This window comes from Pteronotus mesoamericanus, unplaced genomic scaffold (genome assembly GCF_021234165.1).
Source record: "Pteronotus mesoamericanus isolate MK-2021 breed Mesoamerican mustached bat unplaced genomic scaffold, CSHL_Meso_final contig_163, whole genome shotgun sequence".
In the NCBI taxonomy this organism is placed as follows: Eukaryota; Metazoa; Chordata; class Mammalia; order Chiroptera; family Mormoopidae; genus Pteronotus; species Pteronotus mesoamericanus.
This window is the reverse complement of record NW_026555064.1, coordinates 15861670-15884311: the sequence shown is the minus strand read 5'-3', so window position 1 is coordinate 15884311 and position 22642 is coordinate 15861670. Positions and strand designations below refer to the sequence as shown.

General features: G+C 36.9%; 1 protein-coding gene across 2 annotated transcripts; it reads left to right on the top strand.

The window, feature by feature from the left end:
• Positions 1 to 601: 601 nt before the first annotated feature.
• On the top strand, positions 602 to 16739 carry PLK4 (polo like kinase 4). Of its 2 annotated transcripts, XM_054561893.1 has the most exons (16): positions 602 to 631; positions 1243 to 1338; positions 2013 to 2108; positions 2188 to 2302; positions 4938 to 5964; positions 6699 to 6799; positions 8532 to 8896; positions 9763 to 9867; positions 10242 to 10344; positions 11203 to 11352; positions 12143 to 12276; positions 12368 to 12459; positions 12609 to 12741; positions 13454 to 13594; positions 14792 to 14898; positions 16637 to 16739. In XM_054561893.1, exons 1-16 carry the CDS (start codon positions 602 to 604, stop codon positions 16737 to 16739), a joined length of 2898 nt encoding a protein of 965 aa, XP_054417868.1. The 2 variants fall into 2 exon arrangements, with proteins under 2 accessions (XP_054417868.1, XP_054417876.1); XM_054561901.1 differs by lacking the exon at positions 2013 to 2108.
• The last annotated feature ends 5903 nt before the right edge of the window (positions 16740 to 22642 follow it).

The window sequence follows — 22642 nt, the reverse complement described above, 5'->3', positions numbered from 1 at the left end:
TAAGGGCGATTAAGCCAGGGAATGCCCCCCCCTCCACGTGCTGCACTGTCAAGTTTAAACATTTAAAAATTTTAAATCGTTTTAAACCCCTTACAGAATGGACGTAGTTTTTCAGACCCTCAGGAAAGTAACGGGTGGAAATATCTCACCCTTTAGGTTAACTCTCCCACGAGTGGCGCACGGTGTCCCCCGAGCAGGAGCGCCCACACTTTCCGCTCTAGCTTCAGGCAGCCAAGCACTTTCGGCCCCGAGGCAAAGAAATTCTCGGGGTGCGGGGGAGGGGGGGGGGTGGCCAGGAGAACCTACCACGCATGCGCGCCTGGGCGCAGCCTCTCAGAAGCCACCCGCGTCGTTACGTCATCGCCGGCCTTGCAAGGACGGCAACCGGCGGGAGTTTTTCAAAATGGGAGTGCGGAGGCGCCGCCCAGGTCTCGGAAGGTTCCCGGGAGACCTGCCGGTGGTTGTGCTGTCGTCGCCAGGAGCGGCGGCCTAGAGAGCCGAACCTGATGGGCGCCAAGAATCCCTGGCTGCTTGGAGCGTTGCCGCGAAAGGACTGCGTGAAGGGAGGTGATCCCGGGAGCCCAGGCAGGGGCCTGGAAACATGGCGACCTGCATCGGGGAGAAGATCGAGGTGAAAAGACTCGGCGGTCCTCAGTTGGGCGGGTGGGAGTCGGAGTGGCGGGACTCGAGACCGGCAGGGGCCCCTGCGAAGCTAACGGCTGCGGGGTGGGCGCCGCTGAGGTGCTTTGGGGGGGTCCCAACGGCCTAGGGCTCTGCTGTTTGGGGGCGGAGCGGCCCGCCCCTCTGAGCTGGAAGTTGGCCGCGCAGGTGAGTCGCTGACGGCCCCGCCCGTCTGTCCTTAGACTCGACGGCTGCCAGTCAGCGGTCCCGCCAGAGCTGCCGCGCTAGAGCGGGGCATCTCCAAGGGGATGGCGGTTACCTCCGGCGGGAGCTGCGGCGGGATCCCCGCCAGGCCGCCGGCTCCCAGGGGTTGGCTGGCGGTGGGAGGAGGGTGCTGAGGTTGCACTGAGGTTGAGGAACCAGATCCCTAGGACACTCTCGGGGAGCCCTGCAAGGCGTCAGCATGTTGTCCACCCCAGGCACCTGCTGTATCGAGGTGTAATACCTGCTTCAATTTTGGATGCAGATTCCCCTCTCGATCCATCTTTCCTCTTTTTCCAGCCCCTTCCTATCTTCCTTTCTACTACCATGAGCCATGACACATATTCTTTAACTTTTAAGGATTTTAAAGTTGGAAATCTGCTTGGTAAAGGATCATTTGCTGGTGTCTACAGAGCTGAGTCCGTTCACACTGGTTTGGAAGTTGCAATCAAAATGGTAAGAGCCTCCTTACTGACTTCCCATCTCTCCTGGAGAAGTGCGCTAACGAGTGATGTCAGAAACTCCTTACCTATTAGAGTTTCACCGCCAGCAGTTGAACTTTCAGATATCTTAGGAGGTCCTTGGTCATGACTAAATAAGTGTTTTATCTTCATTAATGTTTGGTGGATCTGGCATCTGTTCTGGTTTTACATACTTGGAGCCATTGGTAGAAATCAAAGAACAGATGTTTTGTTTTTAATAAGAATACACTTGTGCATAGTTCTATAGTACAGTATAGCAATCTAAAATACTATCCTTGATTAGTCTAATAGGAGTGACATGAGCAATTAGGAATCACTTATCTAAACCAGTAGAGGAAGGGAGGGGAACTTTTGTTTTAAAGCTTGGCTAAGTTTTTGTTATTGTTATAGATGTAATAGCTGTGCTGTTAAATTCTGTAAGTTGGAAGAGCGCATTAGAATGCATTGGACAAACTTTTCTGAATGTCCACCATGCCATGCAATGTGCTAGGTGTGGTGGGCAAATAGACAACAGTAAACTGATCTCATAAAGAAGACGATAAAAGGACTTCAGAATAAAGCGTTATGTTTTCTTTTCCAAGCTAACTTTTGACAACTTCACATTTGAAAGTTTATCACCAACATTTAAAATTCTTGTGTTATTTATAGATAGACAAGAAAGCCATGTACAAAGCTGGAATGGTACAGAGAGTCCAAAATGAGGTGAAAATACATTGCCAACTGAAACATCCTTCTATCTTGGAGGTAAAATACAAATTTTATAAAAGTCACCAGGGATATTGAATTTGTATATTATAATTTATTACGCTCTTTTACATTTCAGCTGTATAACTATTTTGAAGATAGCAATTATGTTTACCTAGTATTAGAAATGTGCCATAATGGAGAAATGAACAGATATCTAAAGAACAGAAGGAAACCATTCTCAGAAAATGAAGGTAGGCTGCTGCTTTTTTCTTTTTCTTTTTTTCTTTTTCTTTGTAGATGTAAATTTTATCTTGTGTACTTTTGAAGAATGTGTTATTTTGTAATATTTAATAAAATTTTTAGTTACTACTTTGGGCTACAAAAGGAGATTCCCCCACCCCATTATAAGAACTATTAATTCCTATTAAATATGCAAGCATTACAGGAATAAAGTAAAGAGAGAAATTTATTATCTTTCCTTAAAACTACATTTTAAATTTAGTGTGTATCCTTTCAAATCTAGAAGAAGCTCTTAAGAATGCTGTTGATGACTATAAAATAGTTTCTGAGTCAAACACAAATAACTCTTGAAAGGACTTACAATAGAAAATGTCAAACAAATAGATAAAGTAGTGTAATGAGCCCCCCATGAAGTTAAATCACTTAGCTTTCAGAACTGTGGACTCATGGTCAAATTGTTTCATTTGTATCCTTATTCCCCCAGCAGAGTATTTTGAAGCAAATCATAGATTCCTTTTTACATGTAGATAGTTTGACATATATCCTTAAAAGATACAGGCTTTAAAAAAAATTAACCACAAAGTCATTACCATAGCTAATAATTCCTTACCATCAAATACATAATCAATTTCAACTTCCCTAGTTTCTTATAAATAACTTTTGGCAGCTCAGTTCAGGCTCAAGTGTAAGGTCCATAGAACATCTCAAAAAAGATTGTTTTCAGGTTATCTCGTTCTGCTGAGATTGCAGGCAAGCTACGAAAGGCAGTTGCTGATAGACTTTTTGTACTTTCAAATCTATATAACCCATTTGGAAAACAACTTTGTCATATCTATTAGAAGTTATGGAAATGTTCATATTGCGCTGGCTGGTATGGCTTAGTTGGTTGGAGCACCACACTATAAACCAAGAGGTCACAGGTTCCATTTCTGGTCAGGGCAGGTGTCTAGGTTGTGGGTTCATTGCCCAGTAGGGGCCCATATGAGAGGCAGCCAGTTGATGTTTTTCTTCACATCAGTGTCTCTTTGCCTCTCTCCCTCCCCTCCCCTCTCTCTAAAAATAATAAGCATGTCCTTGGGTGAGGATAAAAATAGAAAAAGAAATGTTCATAACCTTTGGCTTAAAATAAGTCCATATAAGTATTAATAATTACAGTATTTTTATAATGTATATAATAATGAGGCCTTCTTAAATAAGACAGCAGCAAAAGCAATAAAGGAAAAGATTTATTTAAAATTAAGAATGTGTATGACAAAAGAGACTACTAACAAGTTTAAAAGACAAAGGAAGAAAATATTTGTTAAATATATGACTGACAAATGAATATTAAAAATATTCATCATACCTCCCCTGGCCAGCATGGCTCAGTTGGTTGGCTGGTGGTTGTTCTGCAAAACAAGAGGTACCCGGTTCAATTCCTGGTCAGGGTACATGCCTGGGTTGTGGCCTGGTCCCCTGTTGGGACATGTGGAAGGGGCAGCCAACTGATGTTTCTCAGATCGATGTTTCTCTTCCTCTCTTTCTCCCTATGTTCCCTTCTCTCTCAGTAAATAAGTAAAATCTTTTAAAGTATATGTCATGCCTAAAAAACGAGATAATTAAGTAGGAAAATGGACAGGAGATAGAAAGTACAAATGGCCAATAAATATAAGATGCTCAAACTCAGTAGTAATTATAAGAATGCCAACCTAAATAACAAGTACATTTTTTTTTTTTATTCATCGGATTGAGACTACCTACTATTCACAAGGATGTGCATAAAAATACAGCCTTTTTTAGAGAGCAATTTGGCAAGGTATTAAAATACTAAATTTTAATCCTTCAGCCCAGTAATTTTACTTCTTGAATTCACCATGGAAAAGTACCCTATAATATGCACAAGAAAACAAGCATGTATGAGAATTTCTATTGGTCTATTTTTTTGTAATCTTGAAATATCAGAAATGACCCAAATTTTCATCTGTAACAATTAAATAAAATGAACTACATGTGGTGACAGAAGTAACTCCAAGAAATATTGTGAAGTGGAGGAGAAAGTAATGAAACTACCAGTATATATTTTTTATACCATTTTTGTATTTGAAAAGCAATTATTACAATTTTTGTAGAGTTAAACGTATGTAAGCACACACAGGTAGGGGCTGGGAAAAGAACTATGCACCGCACATCTTGAAGGTGATAATTCAAGAAGAAAAAGTATACAAATATATACAAACTGTTAATAGTGATTGCTTTGGGGGAGGGTTTGTTTGAGGGGACATCAGAGGAGCTTTAGCTTGCCTTTTTTAAAACAATTAGAATGTATTTATGAACTGTTTGCTCAGTTATAAATATTTTCTCTTAATTGCTTGAGACTTCTGGTTAACCTAGTGACTCTATTTCCAAATGCTAATAAAATTAAGCTTCCCTTAACTGTATATAGAAAACACATCAGTTAGAAAGGACAAGGATTAAATAAAGGAGCACCTAGTTGTCTTAAAGAGAATTAAAGAATATTATGAAATTATCAGTGTTATTTTAGTTGCTCAAACTAGGCTCCAGTGTTCGATTTTTCTCTGGCACATGTACTGGGTTTTGTAATCTATTCTAAATACTGAATGTTCTAGATTTTCTGAATCATAAGTTTTATGTTCTGCTTTCCAACAGCTCGACACTTCATGCACCAGATCATCACAGGAATGTTGTACCTCCATTCTCATGGTATACTACACCGGGACCTCACACTTTCTAACCTCTTACTTACGCGTAATATGAACATCAAGATTGCTGACTTTGGGCTGGCAACTCAATTGAAAATGCCACATGAAAAGCACTATACGTTATGTGGAACTCCTAATTACATTTCACCAGAAATTGCAACTCGAAGTGCACATGGACTTGAATCTGACATTTGGTCCTTGGGGTGTATGTTTTATACGTTACTTATTGGGAGACCCCCTTTTGACACTGACACAGTCAAGAACACGTTAAATAAAGTAGTGTTGGCAGATTATGAAATGCCAACGTTTTTGTCAAGAGAAGCCAAGGACCTTATTCACCAATTACTTCGTAGAAATCCAGCAGATCGTTTAAGTCTGTCTTCAGTATTAGACCATCCTTTTATGTCCCGAAATTCTTCAACAAAAAGTAAGGATTTAGGAACTGTAGAAGATTCAATTGATAGCGGACATGCCACAATTTCTACTGCAATGACAGCTTCTTCCAGTACCAGTATAAGTGGTAGTTTATTTGACAGAAGAAGACTTTTGGTTGGTCAACCACTCCCAAATAAAATGACTGTATTCCCAAAGAATAAGAATTCAAGTGATTTTTCTTCTTCAGGAGGTGGAAGCAGTTTTTATACCCAATGGGGAAATCAAGAACAAGAAACCAGTAATAGTGGAAGGGGAAGAGTGATCCAAGATGCAGAAGAAAGGCCACATTCTCGATACCTTCGCAGAGCCCATTCCTCTGATAGATCTGGCACTTCTAATAGTCAATCTCGAGCAAACACATGCACAATGGAACGATGTCACTCGGCAGAGATGCTTTCAAAATCCAAAAGATCAGGAGTTGATGAAAATGAAGAAAGATGCTCGCCCATAAATAGCAATGTCAATATTTTTCACTTCTTTAAAGAAAAGACAACGAATAGTTCTGGATCTTTGGATAGACCTGATAACAATCAAGCACTGTAAGAATGATTCTATCAAAAGCATTTTACTTTTTTGATAAACATTGTATTAGTATCAATAACAAAGCTGCCTCTAGCTAAGGGGGTTTACCTTTTTCTAACGTCAGATATTCCTGGGGCATTTCTTAACTATGAAAATAATAATATTTTCTTATTAAGTTAAGAAAATAATTATCTTATTAGGAAGAGAATCAGAATGATGAATTTAAATTGTGGTTAAGAATCTCTTAATACGGAGTGTACGTGCCCATGAATGTGTTTGTAGAGTATGTTAATACTTAGGACTTTTTAGTTTCATTTTTTTATATAAAGCAGGTCTATCTATTAAACCTGTTTGGTCTCTAAAGTACCATAATAGTAACTGTAAGTACACACACGTAGAGAAAGAGGGAAGCTGAGCCTAAGTGATGAGTATTCGCATTATTGACTACTTCTCATATGAAGACTAGTTTTATAGTGACTACAGTGGTTTTTCTGATTTTTGACTTTTATGCTTAAATTACAAGAGGACAATGGCCATACAGAAACACCGTCACAGTGCCATGGGGATTTTGGCATGGGAGTTGAGCTTCTTAAGTTGAGATAGTTTAGTTACGCAAATTCTGGTTTCTACAGTTAGTTCAGATTTTTCAGATATTCAAATAAGAGATGTCCCTTTTGAAATTTTTATCTTAAGAGGTTATTACTTGATAATTTTATTATTACTTTATGTGAATGTTTTTTTCTTTGTTTAGTTCCAGTCATCCTTGTCCAGGGAAAACTCCTTTTCCATTTCCAGACCAGACATCTCAGCCTGAAGTAGTGCAACAATGGTTTGGAAATCTGCAAAAAAATGGTGAGTATTTAATAAACTGTTCAATAAAAAAAATTAATGACATGGACACTTAGTAAGCATTGTCCATTTCTGTTTGGGTTTTCTTTATAATGCATTTTCAATAAACTATGTTACAATAGTTGATAACTATTAACACGTTTTGAGTATTTACTGTGTCTGCCACTATTCTTTATGCTTACCATCTATTATTAACTTCTCACAAAACATGTAAGAATGGTACAATTATTAGCCCTACCTTAGGAAGGACGAGGGAATTGTGGTGCATGGAGCATTATTTGCCAAACTACACTGCCCATAGAGGAGGTAGGAGAAGGATTCCCACCGAAGGATTCCTTACTTCACAGAGACTTTACTCTTAACCCCTCTGTTCTTGCAGCCTCTCTATAATAAACACCTACTGTCGGAGCCTATAAAATAATCAACAGATGGTTGACCATATTTTTAAGTAGAAGCTGATGTGGGCATCATGGTGTACCAGTGGGATCTCACATATGCTAAATTACACACCTACTAAAAACCTAAACGTTTCTCCTTAATGAACTTGACAGAGTCACAGATGGTGGGTCGGAAAATAATGATCCAAAGAAGAGAGAATAAAAATGAAAGATATGGAGAGGAGGGCATTATTTTTTACTAAGTATTGTATTACCTCACACAGAGAGTGCATGATACGGCTGTAATTTGAGCAGAGAGTTGTTATGTCACCTGAAGAGTCTATGTTTTTCCTTTCTTTTAAAATGTATGTTATTTTCAGGAGCCCAAGAGAATTAGTTTTTTTATGTGCACTTGTTGAAGATGATAATTCAAGTGTATGTTTTTAAACTATAAAAGTGCAGGTACTTAATCTTGCAGTTAACTTCTTACTGTATTTATAGATACTTTTATTTGGTCACATGGACATATCTGAAATGACCTTTCTGAGAGTATTATGATATTTATAATCTAATAGTGCTGCTGCCGTTTTAAAGTACAATATTTATTATAAAATATTTCTGTCATAATGGGAGTAGAGTGCAAAAGAGCACTAAAAAGTAATTTAAGGGAAAAATTGCCATACAGATTTTTAGATTTTAGCATTTGAAAGTTTGTCTTACTGCATTTTACATCTAATCATTTTTAGAGCTTTAAAAAAAGTAATGTTTTCATGTAAATGTTAAAACAGTATAGAATATAAATGGGTAAAGTTCAATAAGAATTTTTTTAAATGTGGATGCAAATACATTTATAATATTAAATACTAATAATATTAAACCTATTTTATATATTATGTTTTTTGCTTTTAATAAATATGGAATAGAGACCTTAGCTTAAAGAGAATACATTTGTATGTTATATAGAATGATTACCTGGGAAATTCTCCCATTTCTGTATTTATTGCAGCACTGGCAGTTGCTTGTTTCAGAATTAGTAGGTAACTGGGTGACTAGTTTTTGCTTGATTGAAAATTTAATTTCATAGTAATGTCTTTTCTTTCTTAATGTTAAGAATACTAAAGGTATTCCTTTGCAGTATGGCTTAATATATCCTTTAATGTCACTATATTATTAGGCTGTATCTTAAACTGCTTATTTGACAGAGAAGTTACGTGCTTTCTCTCTTTTTTTTTTTCTTTTTTCTAAATTTCTATTGTTCCTCAAAAAAAAATATCCATTATAAGCAACAGGACATTGTTTTGTGTAGGCTTGGCTTTTTCATTATTCCACTCAGTTGCTTTGTTCTGTGTGTATTACAGCTCATTTAAGAGAAACTGCTGAGCACAACATTATCACAAACAGAGATTTCCAGGGCCATCCAGATTTGCAGGACACACCAAGAAATGCCTGGACCGACATAAGAGCCAGAAAGAACCCTGATGTTTCTGATAATGCGCATTGTGCAAAACAGCTGAATACCATGAAACATATGGCTGCATTTCATAATACACCTGAGATAATTCAACAGGACTCTATTTTTGGCCTAGAACCTGTCTCTGAACAAAGCAAAACAAGGGGGTTGGAGCCACCATTGGGTTATCAGAAACGTACGTTACGAAGCATTACGCCTCCTTTGACAGCTCACAGGTTAAAACCAATCAGACAGAAAACCAAAAAGGCTGTGGTATGTCTATTATTTTTCAAAATTACTATGTGATATTTCCTTGTGTAAGTTGGTTTCTGGTCTCTAAAATGGTTTTTTGTTTTTGTTTTGTTTTGTTTTAGTTCCCTATAATGTCTCTGTACTTTAGTGAATAATAAGCTTGTTTAAAAGAAGCTAGGCTGGATGTTTATGGGATAATGGCTCTTGTTTCCTTCTGACTACTCTAAAAGTGGCGACTTGATACTGATCCGTTTTGAATTTTAAATTATTGATAATGAAAAACATTTGCAAATAGTACTGGTCAATTACTGCGTTAAACATATATTCACAATGCCAGTCACTAAAGTAATATTTAATATTACCTTTTGCTTTTGTTTTTATTGTTTTAACATATAATCCAGACTCAAAAAAAGTAAAATAGAAAAAATATAATTTTTTAAACATCTGAAACTATTTAAAAGAAAAGGAATATGCACAAAATTAAGTTTAGTGTTTAGATAAGTGTCATGTGTGATTTGAGAATGGTGATTTTTATTTTTAAACTTTATCTTCATCCTGTTTTCCCATTTTCCATCTCACCTGGTCTTGCCTTTGTTGGGCATGTGGTTGTCTTTTCAAAGTCCTTTTTCTCCGCCCTGCCTTCTGCTTTCTTCCTGCTCACTGGTTACCATTTCACACTGCATTATACCTCCTCACCTTCTCTCCTCATGTTTCACAGTTGAGCTCATATACACCTGTGGTCCAGACTGTTGGGGCGAAGCAGCTATTTTATTGTGACTTTGATTCGTAGTTCTGCCATGGTTAAGTACTTTTCTGTTAAGTATTATTTATGTCAGAGGTATTCCAGTAAACAAGATACTTCTTAATGATTTTGGTTTTGTTTGTAGGTGAGCATACTTGATTCAGAGGAGGTATGTGTGGAGCTTCTAAAGGAGCATTCATCTCAAGAATATGTGAAAGAAGTTCTTCATATATCTAGTGATGGAAACATGGTAATGTGAATCTGTTACTGCCTTGCAATTTTATCACTGAAGCATTCAGCCTTTCAATTCATTCTATAATGATAGCTTTAAAATTTTTTAGATCAGTTTTGCTGATAGTGGTAGTGTTTCTGGAATTCAGAAACTGAAATAGGATACTACACATATTTAAATGAATTTGTGTGGATTTAAAAATAATCATAACTAGTAACATCTAAACTTTAGGCTTAAGGTTAAAAAGGAAAAAAACTTACTTTTAGAGCATACTTAGCATTTTCAGTAAAATAATACTATTACAGGTGAGTTCTCTTCATAACTTTAGTAACAAAATATAGTGTTCTAACTTAATGGCATATAATTAGAATTCTTAAAATTTTTTTTGACAGATCACTATTTATTATCCAAATGACGGAAGAGGTTTTCCTCTTGCTGACAGACCACCTTCACCTACTGATAACATCAGTAGGTACAGCTTTGACAATTTACCAGGTATGTAAATTTACCAGGGAACAAATTTAGATAATGGACCTACCTACCTGTAAAGTTATATGCGGTTATCATAGATTGTAAATATCTAGTGAAATGAGATTTACCGTACTATTCCAGTGTTTATTCCTTTTCTGTGTTGTAATGGTAGAAACTAACTCTAGAATAGTTATGTTGAATCATGTTAAAAATTCAACATGCAGAACCAAGTTTTGACTTCTGAAATCATGACTGTGCTGTATGAAATGATCATTTATATTTGCAGACTTGACTTGCAGTTCAGCTCCTAGACATTATGGATTGGGGGGTTAATTACTGAATAGTAAGACTTCACTGAGGGGACAATTAGAAACGAACAAGAAAACCTATGTATTTTATCTCTATTAGAAATCAAAACAGGTAGATAAATGACCATAGTTACAGGGAACTGCAAAAATTTACTTATATAAGGTAGGACCGTAAAACTATGCTTTTATTAGGATAAAAAGAGCCATATTTTTTTTTTCTGAAAGTCATTTGGTTCTAGTGTCTCAGGTAGAAGTCTTTTCGTTTCACTTATAAAACTTTCCTGGAATTATTACCATAGTTATAATAAGGAGGCAATTCAAAGAAAGAGATTTTTAAAATAATCATAATACTAGTCATCAGATTTTGTTATATGTATTTTTTGGAAGTTTTATTATATTTAGTTTTTATTGAAATAATACAGTTATGTCTCTAAAATTTTCTTTTTTTTGGTACTCATATTACAAACCTATCAATTTGAATTTGAGGCAGAGTAGAAATATTAATTTTTATATAATTTATATATCAAGTCAATATTTTATTCTCTTATGATAAGCAATTTCTTTTGTTTCCTAGAAAAGTACTGGCGAAAATACCAATATGCTTCCAGATTTGTACAGCTTGTAAGATCTAAGTCTCCCAAAATCACTTATTTTACAAGATATGCTAAATGTGTCTTGATGGAGAATTCCCCTGGTGCTGATTTTGAGGTTTGGTTTTATGATGGTAAGAACATTTTAAAATGGTAACTTTTTTCTCTTTAGTTTATAATTTAATAGTTGTGGGTTTTTAAAATTCATCGCAGCAAGTTTTTGAGAGAGACACACACACATACTTGAGAAACTCAAATGGACACATATAAAATTATGAGAATTATAAATGTTCAAAAAGATAGGATTGAACCAGAGAATCTTATTTTCTAAATCTGTTCTATAAAATGACTTACTGTGGGTTTTATTTTAAGATTTTATTTATTTTTAAAGAGAGGGGAAGGGAGGGGGAAGAAAGAGGGAAAGAAACATCGATGTGTGAGAGATACATCGATTGATTGCCCTTCAAACACCCCCAGCTGGGGTCCTGGCCCACACCCCAGGCACGTGCCCTGACTGGCAATCAAACCAGCAACCTTTTGGTTCTCAAGCTGGCACTCAGTCCACTGAGCCACACCAGTCGGGGCTGATTATTTAATATGTAAACTCCCTTCTTTAAGGGACCCTTGCACATACACTTACACAATACACATATAATTATAGCTGTCCTTCAATTGTGTTTTTGTATGAGAGCAGTGATTTTTTAAAATATCCTAAGTGTTTCAGACTTAAGCCAGTTATATGCAGAAAAGAAAAATGAATGACCTGTATTTACTGAATACTTTGAGAGCCTCATTTTATTAATGGTCAGTAAATTAATATAAATAATACTGTGATCTAGAAGCCATTATGAACTGGTATAATAATGAATGTAAACCTAGAATATTTAAAGAAATGAGAAAATAATAGTTTTCTTCTTTTTTAAGGAGCAAAGATACACAAAACAGAAGCTTTAATTCATGTGATTGAAAAGACTGGGAAATCTTACACCTTAAACGGTGAAAATGAAGTTAATAGCTTGAAAGAGGAAATAAAAATGTATATGGAGCATGCTAATGAGGTATGTACCTACAGACAGGGTTTCACACCAAGCAGCAACGATGGCGAATGAGGGGAAGTAATGACGGAAAAGCACTCTTCTTTCGAAACAGGGCCATCGTGTTTGTTTAGCGCTGGAGTCCATAATTGCAGAAGAGGAAAAGAAAAGTGGAGATGCTTCCTTTTTCCCAATAATCATAGGAAGGTAAATGTTTGAAAATTTTAAAAACATGGCTAAAATAGATAGAAAATGTTTTTTAAAAAACCAGGTTGGTGTTTACATCATGAACCTTCTTTACCTTTCTGTAAACTAAGCTTTAAGGGAATGTACTTGGACATTTTCTTCTCCTGCAGAAAACCCAGCAGCACCAGCTCGCCTCCGGCCTTGCCACCTCCTCCTCGCCCTGTGGATCCAAACTACCCGATGAGTAGAATGATGGCCAGTCATGCTGCTTCTCCAAAACAGGCACCGGCACTTAATCCTCCTGCAAGTATTATAAATGTATGTCCTTTTTGTACCTACAACTCTTCGGTCATTGCCTAATTCCCTCGATGTAAGGTTGAAACTCCTTTATCGTCTCCTGTACACACCTGATGTACCGTATTATCACCTACCTGCTTTTCTAGTCTCATACTGAGCTTCTTTACCCCACACTTTCTGTGCCTGAGCCTCAGAAGCATTCTTTTGATTCTATGATATAAGTCAAACGACCTTTTCACATGCCGTTCACGTGACTGGGACCTCTTCCTTGGCTCCTCAATGGCTAATTTTTTCTTATCTTGCAGGTCTCAGTTTAAATGATACCTCAAACAAGCATAACCTGACCCCTAGGGAGAAAGCTAAATATATAAAATTAGATATTGTTTTATTTTTACTTGAAAAGTATCATTAACTACCTTTATATCCATGATAGGCTCATGGTTAGATGTGTGTGTATACATAATTACAGCTGTGAAAAAGTATACCTTGGGGAAAAGGAAAAGATAACCTACCAAAATGAAAACAGCAATTGTGTGATTTTTTTCCTGTATATTTATTTTTCTGATCTTCATAATATGGTCATGCTTTAATTTTAAAATTTTGTTGTTTAAAAAATCCTTATTTAAGCTAATAAAAAAATCAGTCATTTTCTACTGTTGCTGAAGTTGGCATATAAAAATGCTATATATAGTACCTTCCTGTCTTTTACTGTTTGTAGATGGTTACAGATGAAGGACTTGGTGTTACGGCTGCAGCTTCTGGAACAAGCATCCCTTCTAGTAGTCTGAAAGACTGTCTTCCGAAATCAGCACAGCTTTTGAAATCTGTTTTTGTGAAAAATGTTGGTTGGGCTACACAGGTGAGAAGTTCGTAGGAGAGTGAATTTTCGCATTATGAATTTCTTTGGTTTCCACAGTGATTAGACAATTTCCCCCAAAGATAAATTATTTTAAAGATTTCTCTTTGCAAGAAAGTTTTTACACTTTTTTTTGCGTTGGTTGTATCATTAAAATTTTAGACATTTTTAATTTATGTACAGTTGGAAAACTCTAGGTATTGTTGATAGCAGATTGCCTGCCATGGCCTAGGCGGCCTGTTTTTACCTTTGCTTTTTAAAGTGCAGGTCATGGTAATGACTCATTGTTAGGAGTTTAGAATGATGTTTGGGGCAGTTTAAATTTTAGAAACTTTGTAATCTGCATTTCTAGAATAACATTTATTTGGCCGAAAAGGTTTTTTGCATTTGAAAGTTAAATCCACATTGAATTTCAAACTTACAGAATTTTATGTAAGTGTAAAAATATGTGTGTATTATCTTAATAGCTTGAAACTTGGAGACTGTTAGCGTAACACATGTAATTTTTACTTACCAATGAAGTACAATGCAGCCTGGTCCTTTATGGGAATAGGAACTAAACGGGGGGAACTCAGCATATGTTGAGTAGTTGTATTGTCTCCTTATTCTTCCAAATAAAACCTAATGTTGATGCTGCCTCCTTTGACACACAGTTAAAGTGTGGATCGTGATGGCTGATTGGCTTGCGCTGTCTAGCTTCGTGGGCAGAGTCTGCATCTAAACCCAGGTCTTTGATTCCAGAGTCTGTGTCACCTTCTCTGTGCTCTGTTTGGAGGGCACATCATAAATATCAGTGACTAAAGGAACAGGTCTCAAGCCTAACCTGTGAGGGTCTCTGGCAGAAGAGAAATTCCTGCGGCCTAAGAACAAAGAATAGAGGGAAATCCTAATTTAAGCAAGTGTTGCTTTTGTTATTTCCTAAGTCTTCCTGGTTAACTGTACTATTGGATAACAACAACAAAAAAACTACTCCGGTGTCCTAACAGAAACAAATGGGAAACAGGATTCATTTAGAATAATTTTAATGTTCTAATACCTTAACTATTAAAAGAGTAGTCTGAAAGAGACGTGCATTTTCTCAGTGCTAGTACCATCACAGCTCCCCGAGAGGTGGGTTTTTTTCCCTGTGAGACATGAGGACCTTGTAGGAAGCCCCAGTCACCTACCCTGCAGTGACTTCTGACGCGCATCTCATTCCAGCTAACCAGCGGAGCGGTGTGGGTTCAGTTTAACGACGGGTCCCAGCTCCTCGTGCAGGCAGGCGTGTCTTCTATCAGCTACACGTCGCCCGGTGGTCAGACAACGAGGTAAGTCCTTAGAACACTGGTGGAGATCCAGTCCTTTGCTGTAAGTTTTGTCTATACGTTGAAATAAATGATTTAGTAAAGCTACTGTTTTCACTTTGACTATGTTCATATTATTTAAACTGTTAATTATTCTTAGGAGTTTTTATAGTCTATTTAATGCATGTTTTATCTACCTGCAGGTAGCGTAATTGATATGCATAATCCACTGCAAGTGGTTAGATTCCTTGTAGCTTTATTCCACAGCCTAACCGTGTTGGTGAGCCCTTTTCAGAAATAAACAAACTTCTAAGTTCAAAGTAATATACCTAAACGATTTATGTCAAAAACTTAGAAACTAGAGTTTTTTTAAAGAGATACCAGTTTTTCTCAAATGAAAAGCTGTATTCTGTCTAATGTAAAGTGATTAATGTTTGAAACACGTTTCTGAATGTATATGTTCATTCTGTATAAAAATGTATGCCAGACACCTTGCAAAAAGTGAGCAGTCAGGCAATTGCAAAAGCAAGCGGTGGTTTCGTTTCCACATTTCAAACCGTAACTTACTAGAACAGGTAGGGTGATGCTGGTGCCAATATAACATGATCCTCTGTGGGAAGTGCTTACTGTAAAGCAGTTACCTGAGACAAATATAGCTTGCAGATGGGTATCTACCAATTGCTTTTTTTGTGAAATGTGTACCTGTGCAGCGATATCATTTAAGGAACTACTCCCGAAGTTAGAGGTTTTCTTAAATAAGCTCTTTAAAATGCTCCAGAAAGTGGAAGTCTGAAGATAAATGAGGAGGAGGACCCCCCCAAAACTCGAATTATCTTCTAGAGGGTGGGCCGGCCCCTTGTAGTACTGGCTTCCCCCACTAGGTGAGTGTCCTAGAAATCCATCCATGTCAGTGTGCCTGCTGGCATTGTTGTGAGAGGCTGTGTTCAGCTTCAGTGAATTTTTTTTGAAGACTCTTTTCAACAGTTTTGCCCGTTTCATGATGGGTGATTTACCAGCGCATCTGCCCGCGCCCGGCTGAGTGTTCAGTAGGACCTCATGCCCCACCCCCGCTATCTCCCCATTCACCTGACCTTGTCCCCAGAGTCTTTTTTGTTTCCTCTGAAGAACAAAGTCCTCCAAGGGAAATATTTTGCTAATGTGGAAGAGGTGAAATAAAAAATGGCAGAAGCACTAAAAGACATCAAAATCAGCAAGTTCTAAAACTTTCGAGCAGTGGAAGAAATGTCTTGATAGGTGTATTGCATCAAGTGGAGAATGCTTTGAAGGTGACTGAAGATTAAATGTGTTAGAATAAATACACAAATTTTTTATACATCTGATTTTCTTGGATCTCTCCATGTTCCAAAGATGAAAGTTCAGATTTATTGATGCAGTCATTTGGAAGCTGTCAGAATTTTAATAGAAATATATTCACACTTGTTTAACCTAGAATTTTTCCTAGATTAGGACCTGCAATTTAATGAGGAGTACAGATATTCAGGTTGCTTTAGAAATTATAAAGTCAGTGTAAGTTTTTCAATCAATTTTCTGTTTTTATTTAAATACATTTTAGTCTATTTTGAAAGGAAACAAATTGGTTATGCTTAACTTAGGTATCTACTCTAATAAATAATTTTGTATAATTTTTCTGAAATACTTCTACCAATTGAAGAATTTCTGAAAAGTGTAATGTGACTTTCAGTACTCTCATATGAACCAAGTAATTAATGTTTTTGTCTTTTTTTTCTTTTGCCTCACTTAGATATGGAGAAAATGAAATATTACCAGAATACATCAAACAGAAATTACAGTGTCTTTCTTCCATCCTTTTCATGTTTTCTAATCCAACTTCCAGTTTTCACTGATTAAAGCTCCTTTTAGATATATGTTTAATAAATAATGTTTTTGTTGGCTTTCAAGGAAAGTGACTTTTTCTTATTTAAAAAAACTCCTTCAGAAAGCCTTTCTATATAAGAGTATTTTAATCTATACCATAGTGGATATATTTCAATGAGAGAACAAAGCAGAATGAAACTTAAGTCACTTTTGAAATGCAGTGGTCATAGATTAAAATAGGACACTTAATTTTGCTCTTAAAACATATACATACCCTCACACTTATTGTGTACATATATTTGTATTGAACAGTCTTTTAAAAGCAAAAATATAAATGCTATGTGATATATTTGTGCTTTTGTTGTTTTACCTACTTCTCAGACATGTTGGATCATGAACAAAACATGCTGGAGTTTTTGAATTTCTGAACATGTAAATAATGTGTATTTATGTTATACGTAACATGTAAACATGTATATTTGTTTTATATTTATTTTTGTAGTACCAGTTTCTGGTGAAGCATTTCTGCTGATGCATTTTATATAAAAATGATAATAAATACTGTGATAAGTTACTTCTCTTTTGATTTACTTACTTACTGTAAAATAAGTTACTAGTAAACTTGTTTTTAAATTTTGTTATCTGTTTAGGAGGAACTGATTAAATTTTAAAAACTAATTTTGCAGATGGTAAATACAGTTTCTCTACTGATACCTGAAAATATGTGTATATTTTAACACTGAAGAACTTAATGCAGTAAATTAACAAGGAATGCTTGATAGTGGGACAGTCATGCTTAACTATGATCTAGACTATTTAATGTTTCCTGTTAATTTTTATAATCAGAGAAATTGTGGAGCCAATTCCATTAAGTAGATAGGAATACCCAATGACGCAATTATTCAACATTGTTTTGGAAGTTTTTGCTTAAGGCAATGAGAAAAAAATAATTTGTGACATAAATTGCAAAGTTAATATTAATAAGAAAAAGACAAATAACCCAGTAGAAATTTGGACAAAAGGTATGAACAATTTGCAAAGGAAATCCATATAGCAACTCCAAAGGATGTATGTTCAACATTTATAAAGAATTGCAAAATTAAAATTATTTCATTGTACTGGAGATAGATTAAAAAAATAATAAATGAGCAGGGCATTATCTTGTCGATTAGAGTGTAAATGATAATCTAATAGATATTTGGCAATACCTATTAAAATTAACATGTTAATACATTGTTAACCCAACTTTGGTGAAGAAAATTATATAGGCTCTTTTCTTAGGGGAAAAGAATAGAAGAGTTTCCCTTTAAAAATGTAAATAATTATAATTTCTAGCTAAATTTTGAAGGCTAAAAACTCAAATATTTTGCTTTGACAGAATTTAGGTATGTTTTTACAATCTCTTTTGGTCTTAATGTGTCTTTATGTTTCAGGTATTTCTCTAATAAATAACATAGCTAAATTTTGTTTTTTAATACAATCTAATAACCTGTAGATTGTTTACATTTATTGTCACTTTTGATATATTTTACTGTTTGACATTACAGTTCTATTATATTGATGTCCACCAACTTATTTGTGCTTTCTACCTCATTTTTCCTTTTTTGTTCTCTCCTGCCTTTAATCCCTTTCTTTTTACCAGTTTTCTTCAAGAGAGGGGTATGGTAGCGGTTTATCAATATTCAGTGCTTACAGGAGTATGACTATGACAGTATCCACAGCTGACTATATCTGTGTGCTTCTTACCACAGCAACCTGGAGCCATGTGATGCTTACCCACTTTTAATGCTAAGAATGCTCAGTGGGTTCAGATGTCATCAATCTCATCTCTCCTTTAGAAAGTTCCTCACTCGCTTTTCACCTAGTTTTAGCATTCATTGATGATTGTTGCCCAAAGCTATTATTTCACTAGAGATTGCTAAAGAGAGATTTGCCTAACTCTGTTATTCCATTTGTATTTATTAGTTTTAATTATTCTACAGAATAGAACTTTTCCTCATCGATTTTTGATTACCCTAAAGTTTAGGTACAGGAATGCAGAATTTATTTTCTGGTTTTCAGAATAAAGAGTTAATGAAGCCCTAACAACCTCCAAAGGTGACCAATCAGTTTATTTTTAGTATCATAACGAACTCAGATTTTTACACACTTGATGTGTTTGACTCAACGGCACGTGTTATTTTCAGTGCTTTAACTGCTCTGTTTTTGGCCAGTAGGAGGCCCTCTATTGACTGTTCTCTTGGCAAGACTCTAGGCTTTGATAGCCCCCTTGCTTTCTGGCACATGATGTCGCATTTCTGCAAGGAGCCCAAGATTCTTCTTAGAGACCATGTCACCTTAAATGCTCTCCCATTTCTCTAAAATAAAGTCCAGAATACTTCACATGGTGCAGTACCCTGCCTCCCGATACTGGTCTCACAAATGCATTATCTTTGTAAGTGGGAAACTGATCCCTTCAGTGTTCGAATTGCTAGTAGGGCCTGTGTTAGCGGAAGAAGCTGGGTACGAGCAGCTTGGGCTGTTTCCCACGATGATGCATGTAACACTCTTTGAGGTTGCAGTGATAGGAAAACAGCTGGGAGATGTAGCTGTAATGGGTAAATATGTGTATTTGTCAGCTCAGCAAACCGTTCTTTGGTGAAACCTCCTCCCTCTACTTCTGTTTCGCGCATGTAATTGAGATGGGTCTCACGGGGCTCCTCCCCTCCCGCCCCCACTCGGACAGTGAAGGCGCGGCCCAGGCCTGGGTTGGTAGAGGCTTCCACCCCCTGCCCGCCTGGCCAGTGCAGGGCCGGGCACGCAAGCCAACCTTGGCTTCGTGGAGCCGTTTCTGATCCTGATGCCCTAGCCATTTTTCTCTGAAATCGTGAGCTCTAGAGAAACATTCCTGTGACTTTCCTGTTCAGGACAGCTACCCTGTTACTCCCGCTTAAAGCACCCTGCACGTCCCTTCCCTCGTCCTTCCCTCAAGCGTAGTCACCTGGGTGACTGTTTGACAAATGCCTGACTCTGTACTAGAGGCTTGTATTTTGTTTACTGTTCCATTCCCAACAATGTCATGGTGATTAAATATATTGGAAGTATGAATAAGTATGAAAGTAATGTTTTCAGGCTTACGGTACGTAATAATCTTTTTGTTAGGAAATGTACTTTCACAAGGTAAAATACATTAAGTTACAAATAAATCTGCAATAATCAAAAATAATACCCAAAATATCCTCTTAAAATAATTTATTCTTGAACAGATGCAGGTCAGTAGTTTATCCTTTTCAAAACAACAAATTACATTTTTATTTTACATATACAAGAGCAAAGTTTTATAAGAAGTAGAATTTGTTTATTTATTTTTAACTGGAGTTTATTTTAAATGTAGCCAAGCTTAGGAAGGTAGCATGTAGAAGTTTAAGTTATAAATCCCTACAGAATATGACAATCACTCTCAACAAGTTTAGGTTTTCAAAACATCTTTTCTTAACTATATACTACTTTTAGGAGTTTTCATACCTTAGGGTTTCCTATCATCTTTTTCCGTTTATATTCAACTTGTCCCACTGAACACCTCAACTAGGTGATTTTTTTCCCTCAACTCCACCCCCCTGCTCTCTCCTCAGCCCCGTGTTACTCCCTCATCTTCTCGTGTGCCAAGCTATACACTGGTATAATCCCTCAGAGTAGGCAGGGTTCTCAAAATGTGGTCGCCCTTTTTGCAAGATTATAATTTACCTGCAATATTGTACATTTTTAGGAGTTGGGAGACTTTTCTATGTCATATTTTTACAGGGAACAGGCTCATCACTGAGCTCAGATAAAAGCCTGTCAATGGGCATCAAATTGTATTTGTCAAATACTTTTGCTAATTGGAATCACTGGTATGGTTAACTCAATTTACCCTACCATTAGCAATAAATTACCTGTTACTGCAAACTGGGCTGTTTCCCTCACTATGAAAAATAGAGTGGTTAAGAGTGTGGACTCTGAAGACAGACAGGTACTTCAAGTACTAGACAAGTACTTCAGCTTCTCTGTGCCTCTATTCCTTCACCTGTAAAATGGGAATACCTTTAACCTATAAAACTGAGAATTAAACTGTATCTTCCACAAGAGCCAGGCTGTGAACTCTCTATATTTTCACTGCTACCGTTTTCATCATTACGATTGCTGTTATTTCTGTCATGCACAGCACCTCAGCCAAGGGTGCAGTACGGGGCCCCAGAAGAGGTAAGAGAAGGATCTGTGAAACGTCAGGGAAAAGGGACCCCAGAGCGTGACCAAACGGCCAGCAAGCTGGCTCGGGTTCTGATAAACCCAGCTGACACAGTCTGGCCACAGGGGTGGAGAAGAGTGAAAACAACCTCTGAACGGCAAGCGTAGGACGATTTCTGTCAGGTTAAGTCTTCTATTAGAGCCGAAGAAGCTAGATTTAAGAGACAGCAAACCTCGGGTAGCAAAAAAGCCAAAACAATCCAATTAGAAAGTGGGCAGAGGATCTGAAAAAGCATTTGTCCAAAGGAGACATACAAACGGCCAAAAGGTACGTTAAAAAGCTTCCACATCACTAATCCTCATGGAAATGCAAATCAAAATCACAATGAAATATCACCTCACACCTTTTTTTGTGTGAATGTGTGTGTATACACCTACATACGTAGTGATGCATAATGGAGCATCGTCCCATTAGGAAAGCATGCATTTGTGATGATGACATGGATGGCCCCTGAGGACATCGTGCTAGGTGTGACATCACTTGTGTGTGGAATGGAAAAGAGCTGAACCGTTAGATGCAGAGAGCGGTGTGACAGTTGCCAGGGACGGGGATGGTGGGAATGTGGAGATGGTGGTTAAAGAGGACAAACCCTCTGTTGTAAAATGACTGGGGATCTAAGGTACAGCATGGTGATGATAGCTAATAATACTGTATTACATAACATAAAAGTTACTAAGAGTAGATAAGGTTCTTACCACAAAGAGGAAACGGTAATGATGTGATGTGATGGGGTGTTAGCTAACACCATGGTAATCATTTTACAATAATACATAAGTGTATCAACATAGACTTACACAATGCTGTATGTCAATTATATCTCAGTGAAGCTGGAAACAAACAGAAGACAGAGGAAGAATATATCCATCTACAAGCCAAGGAGAGAGGCCTCAGAAGAAACCAACTCTGCCAACACCTAGATCTCGGACTTCTGGTCTCCAGAACTGTGAGAGATGAATTTCTGTTGTTCAAGCCAAACAAACAAACAAAACACCACAGTACCATAAACAGTATAAAGTGCAGATTATAGTGTTTACTCTCAGATTTGAAAATATAACTTAGAGTAGAAAACATTTGGAAAAATACTTAGAAATATCTTCATGTGTTCTGGAAATACTGATTATCCATGCACGTAGTTCTGTGCTAGTTCCTTTTATCAGCATTCAACTTATGTAGTGGTAGAGATGTGTACATAGAAACCATGCACTTAAGTGCGCGCAGTAAATGGCAAGGTTAAAGCCATTTTGCCTCGAGCATTTCTGAGCCTGACTAGATGGGCTGTCACGGTCCGTCCAAACGTGAAACCCTGCAGATCTGAACAGCTATGCAGACAGGCTGAAAACTGCTCTGTCCACCCTGCCGCCCCTAAGACGTGGGAAAACTAAAGCGATAGTTTTTCTCCAGAATTTAAGTGAGTTGAAATTGCCAATAATTATAATCAGTTTGTTGTTCAGTATATGTATACAATAACATATCTGGCTTATGTTTCTAAAGTGAATTACTTACTAGCACTTGAAAGAAAAAGGTAGCCCTGCTAAAGGTAGTGAAACCCATCTTGATCTCTTCATCTTCTTTATTGCTCAAATATTAGCATCATTCTCACTCGTCTCCTAATTTAAGGGTTACTCAGAGAAGACAGAAGGTGTAATAAAAATAACTTAAAGAAGGTAA

What these genes read in the sequence shown, in the direction of transcription:
- PLK4 (XM_054561893.1), top strand. Translation starts at nt 602, where the DNA reads ATGGCGACCTGCATCGGGGAGAAGATCGAG. An exon ending in CCTGATAACAATCAAGCACT is followed by an intron (nt 5,965 to 6,698) that starts GTAAGAATGATT and finishes TTCTTTGTTTAG; the next exon opens with TTCCAGTCATCCTTGTCCAG. An exon ending in CACCGGCACTTAATCCTCCT is followed by an intron (nt 12,742 to 13,453) that starts GCAAGTATTATA and finishes TACTGTTTGTAG; the next exon opens with ATGGTTACAGATGAAGGACT.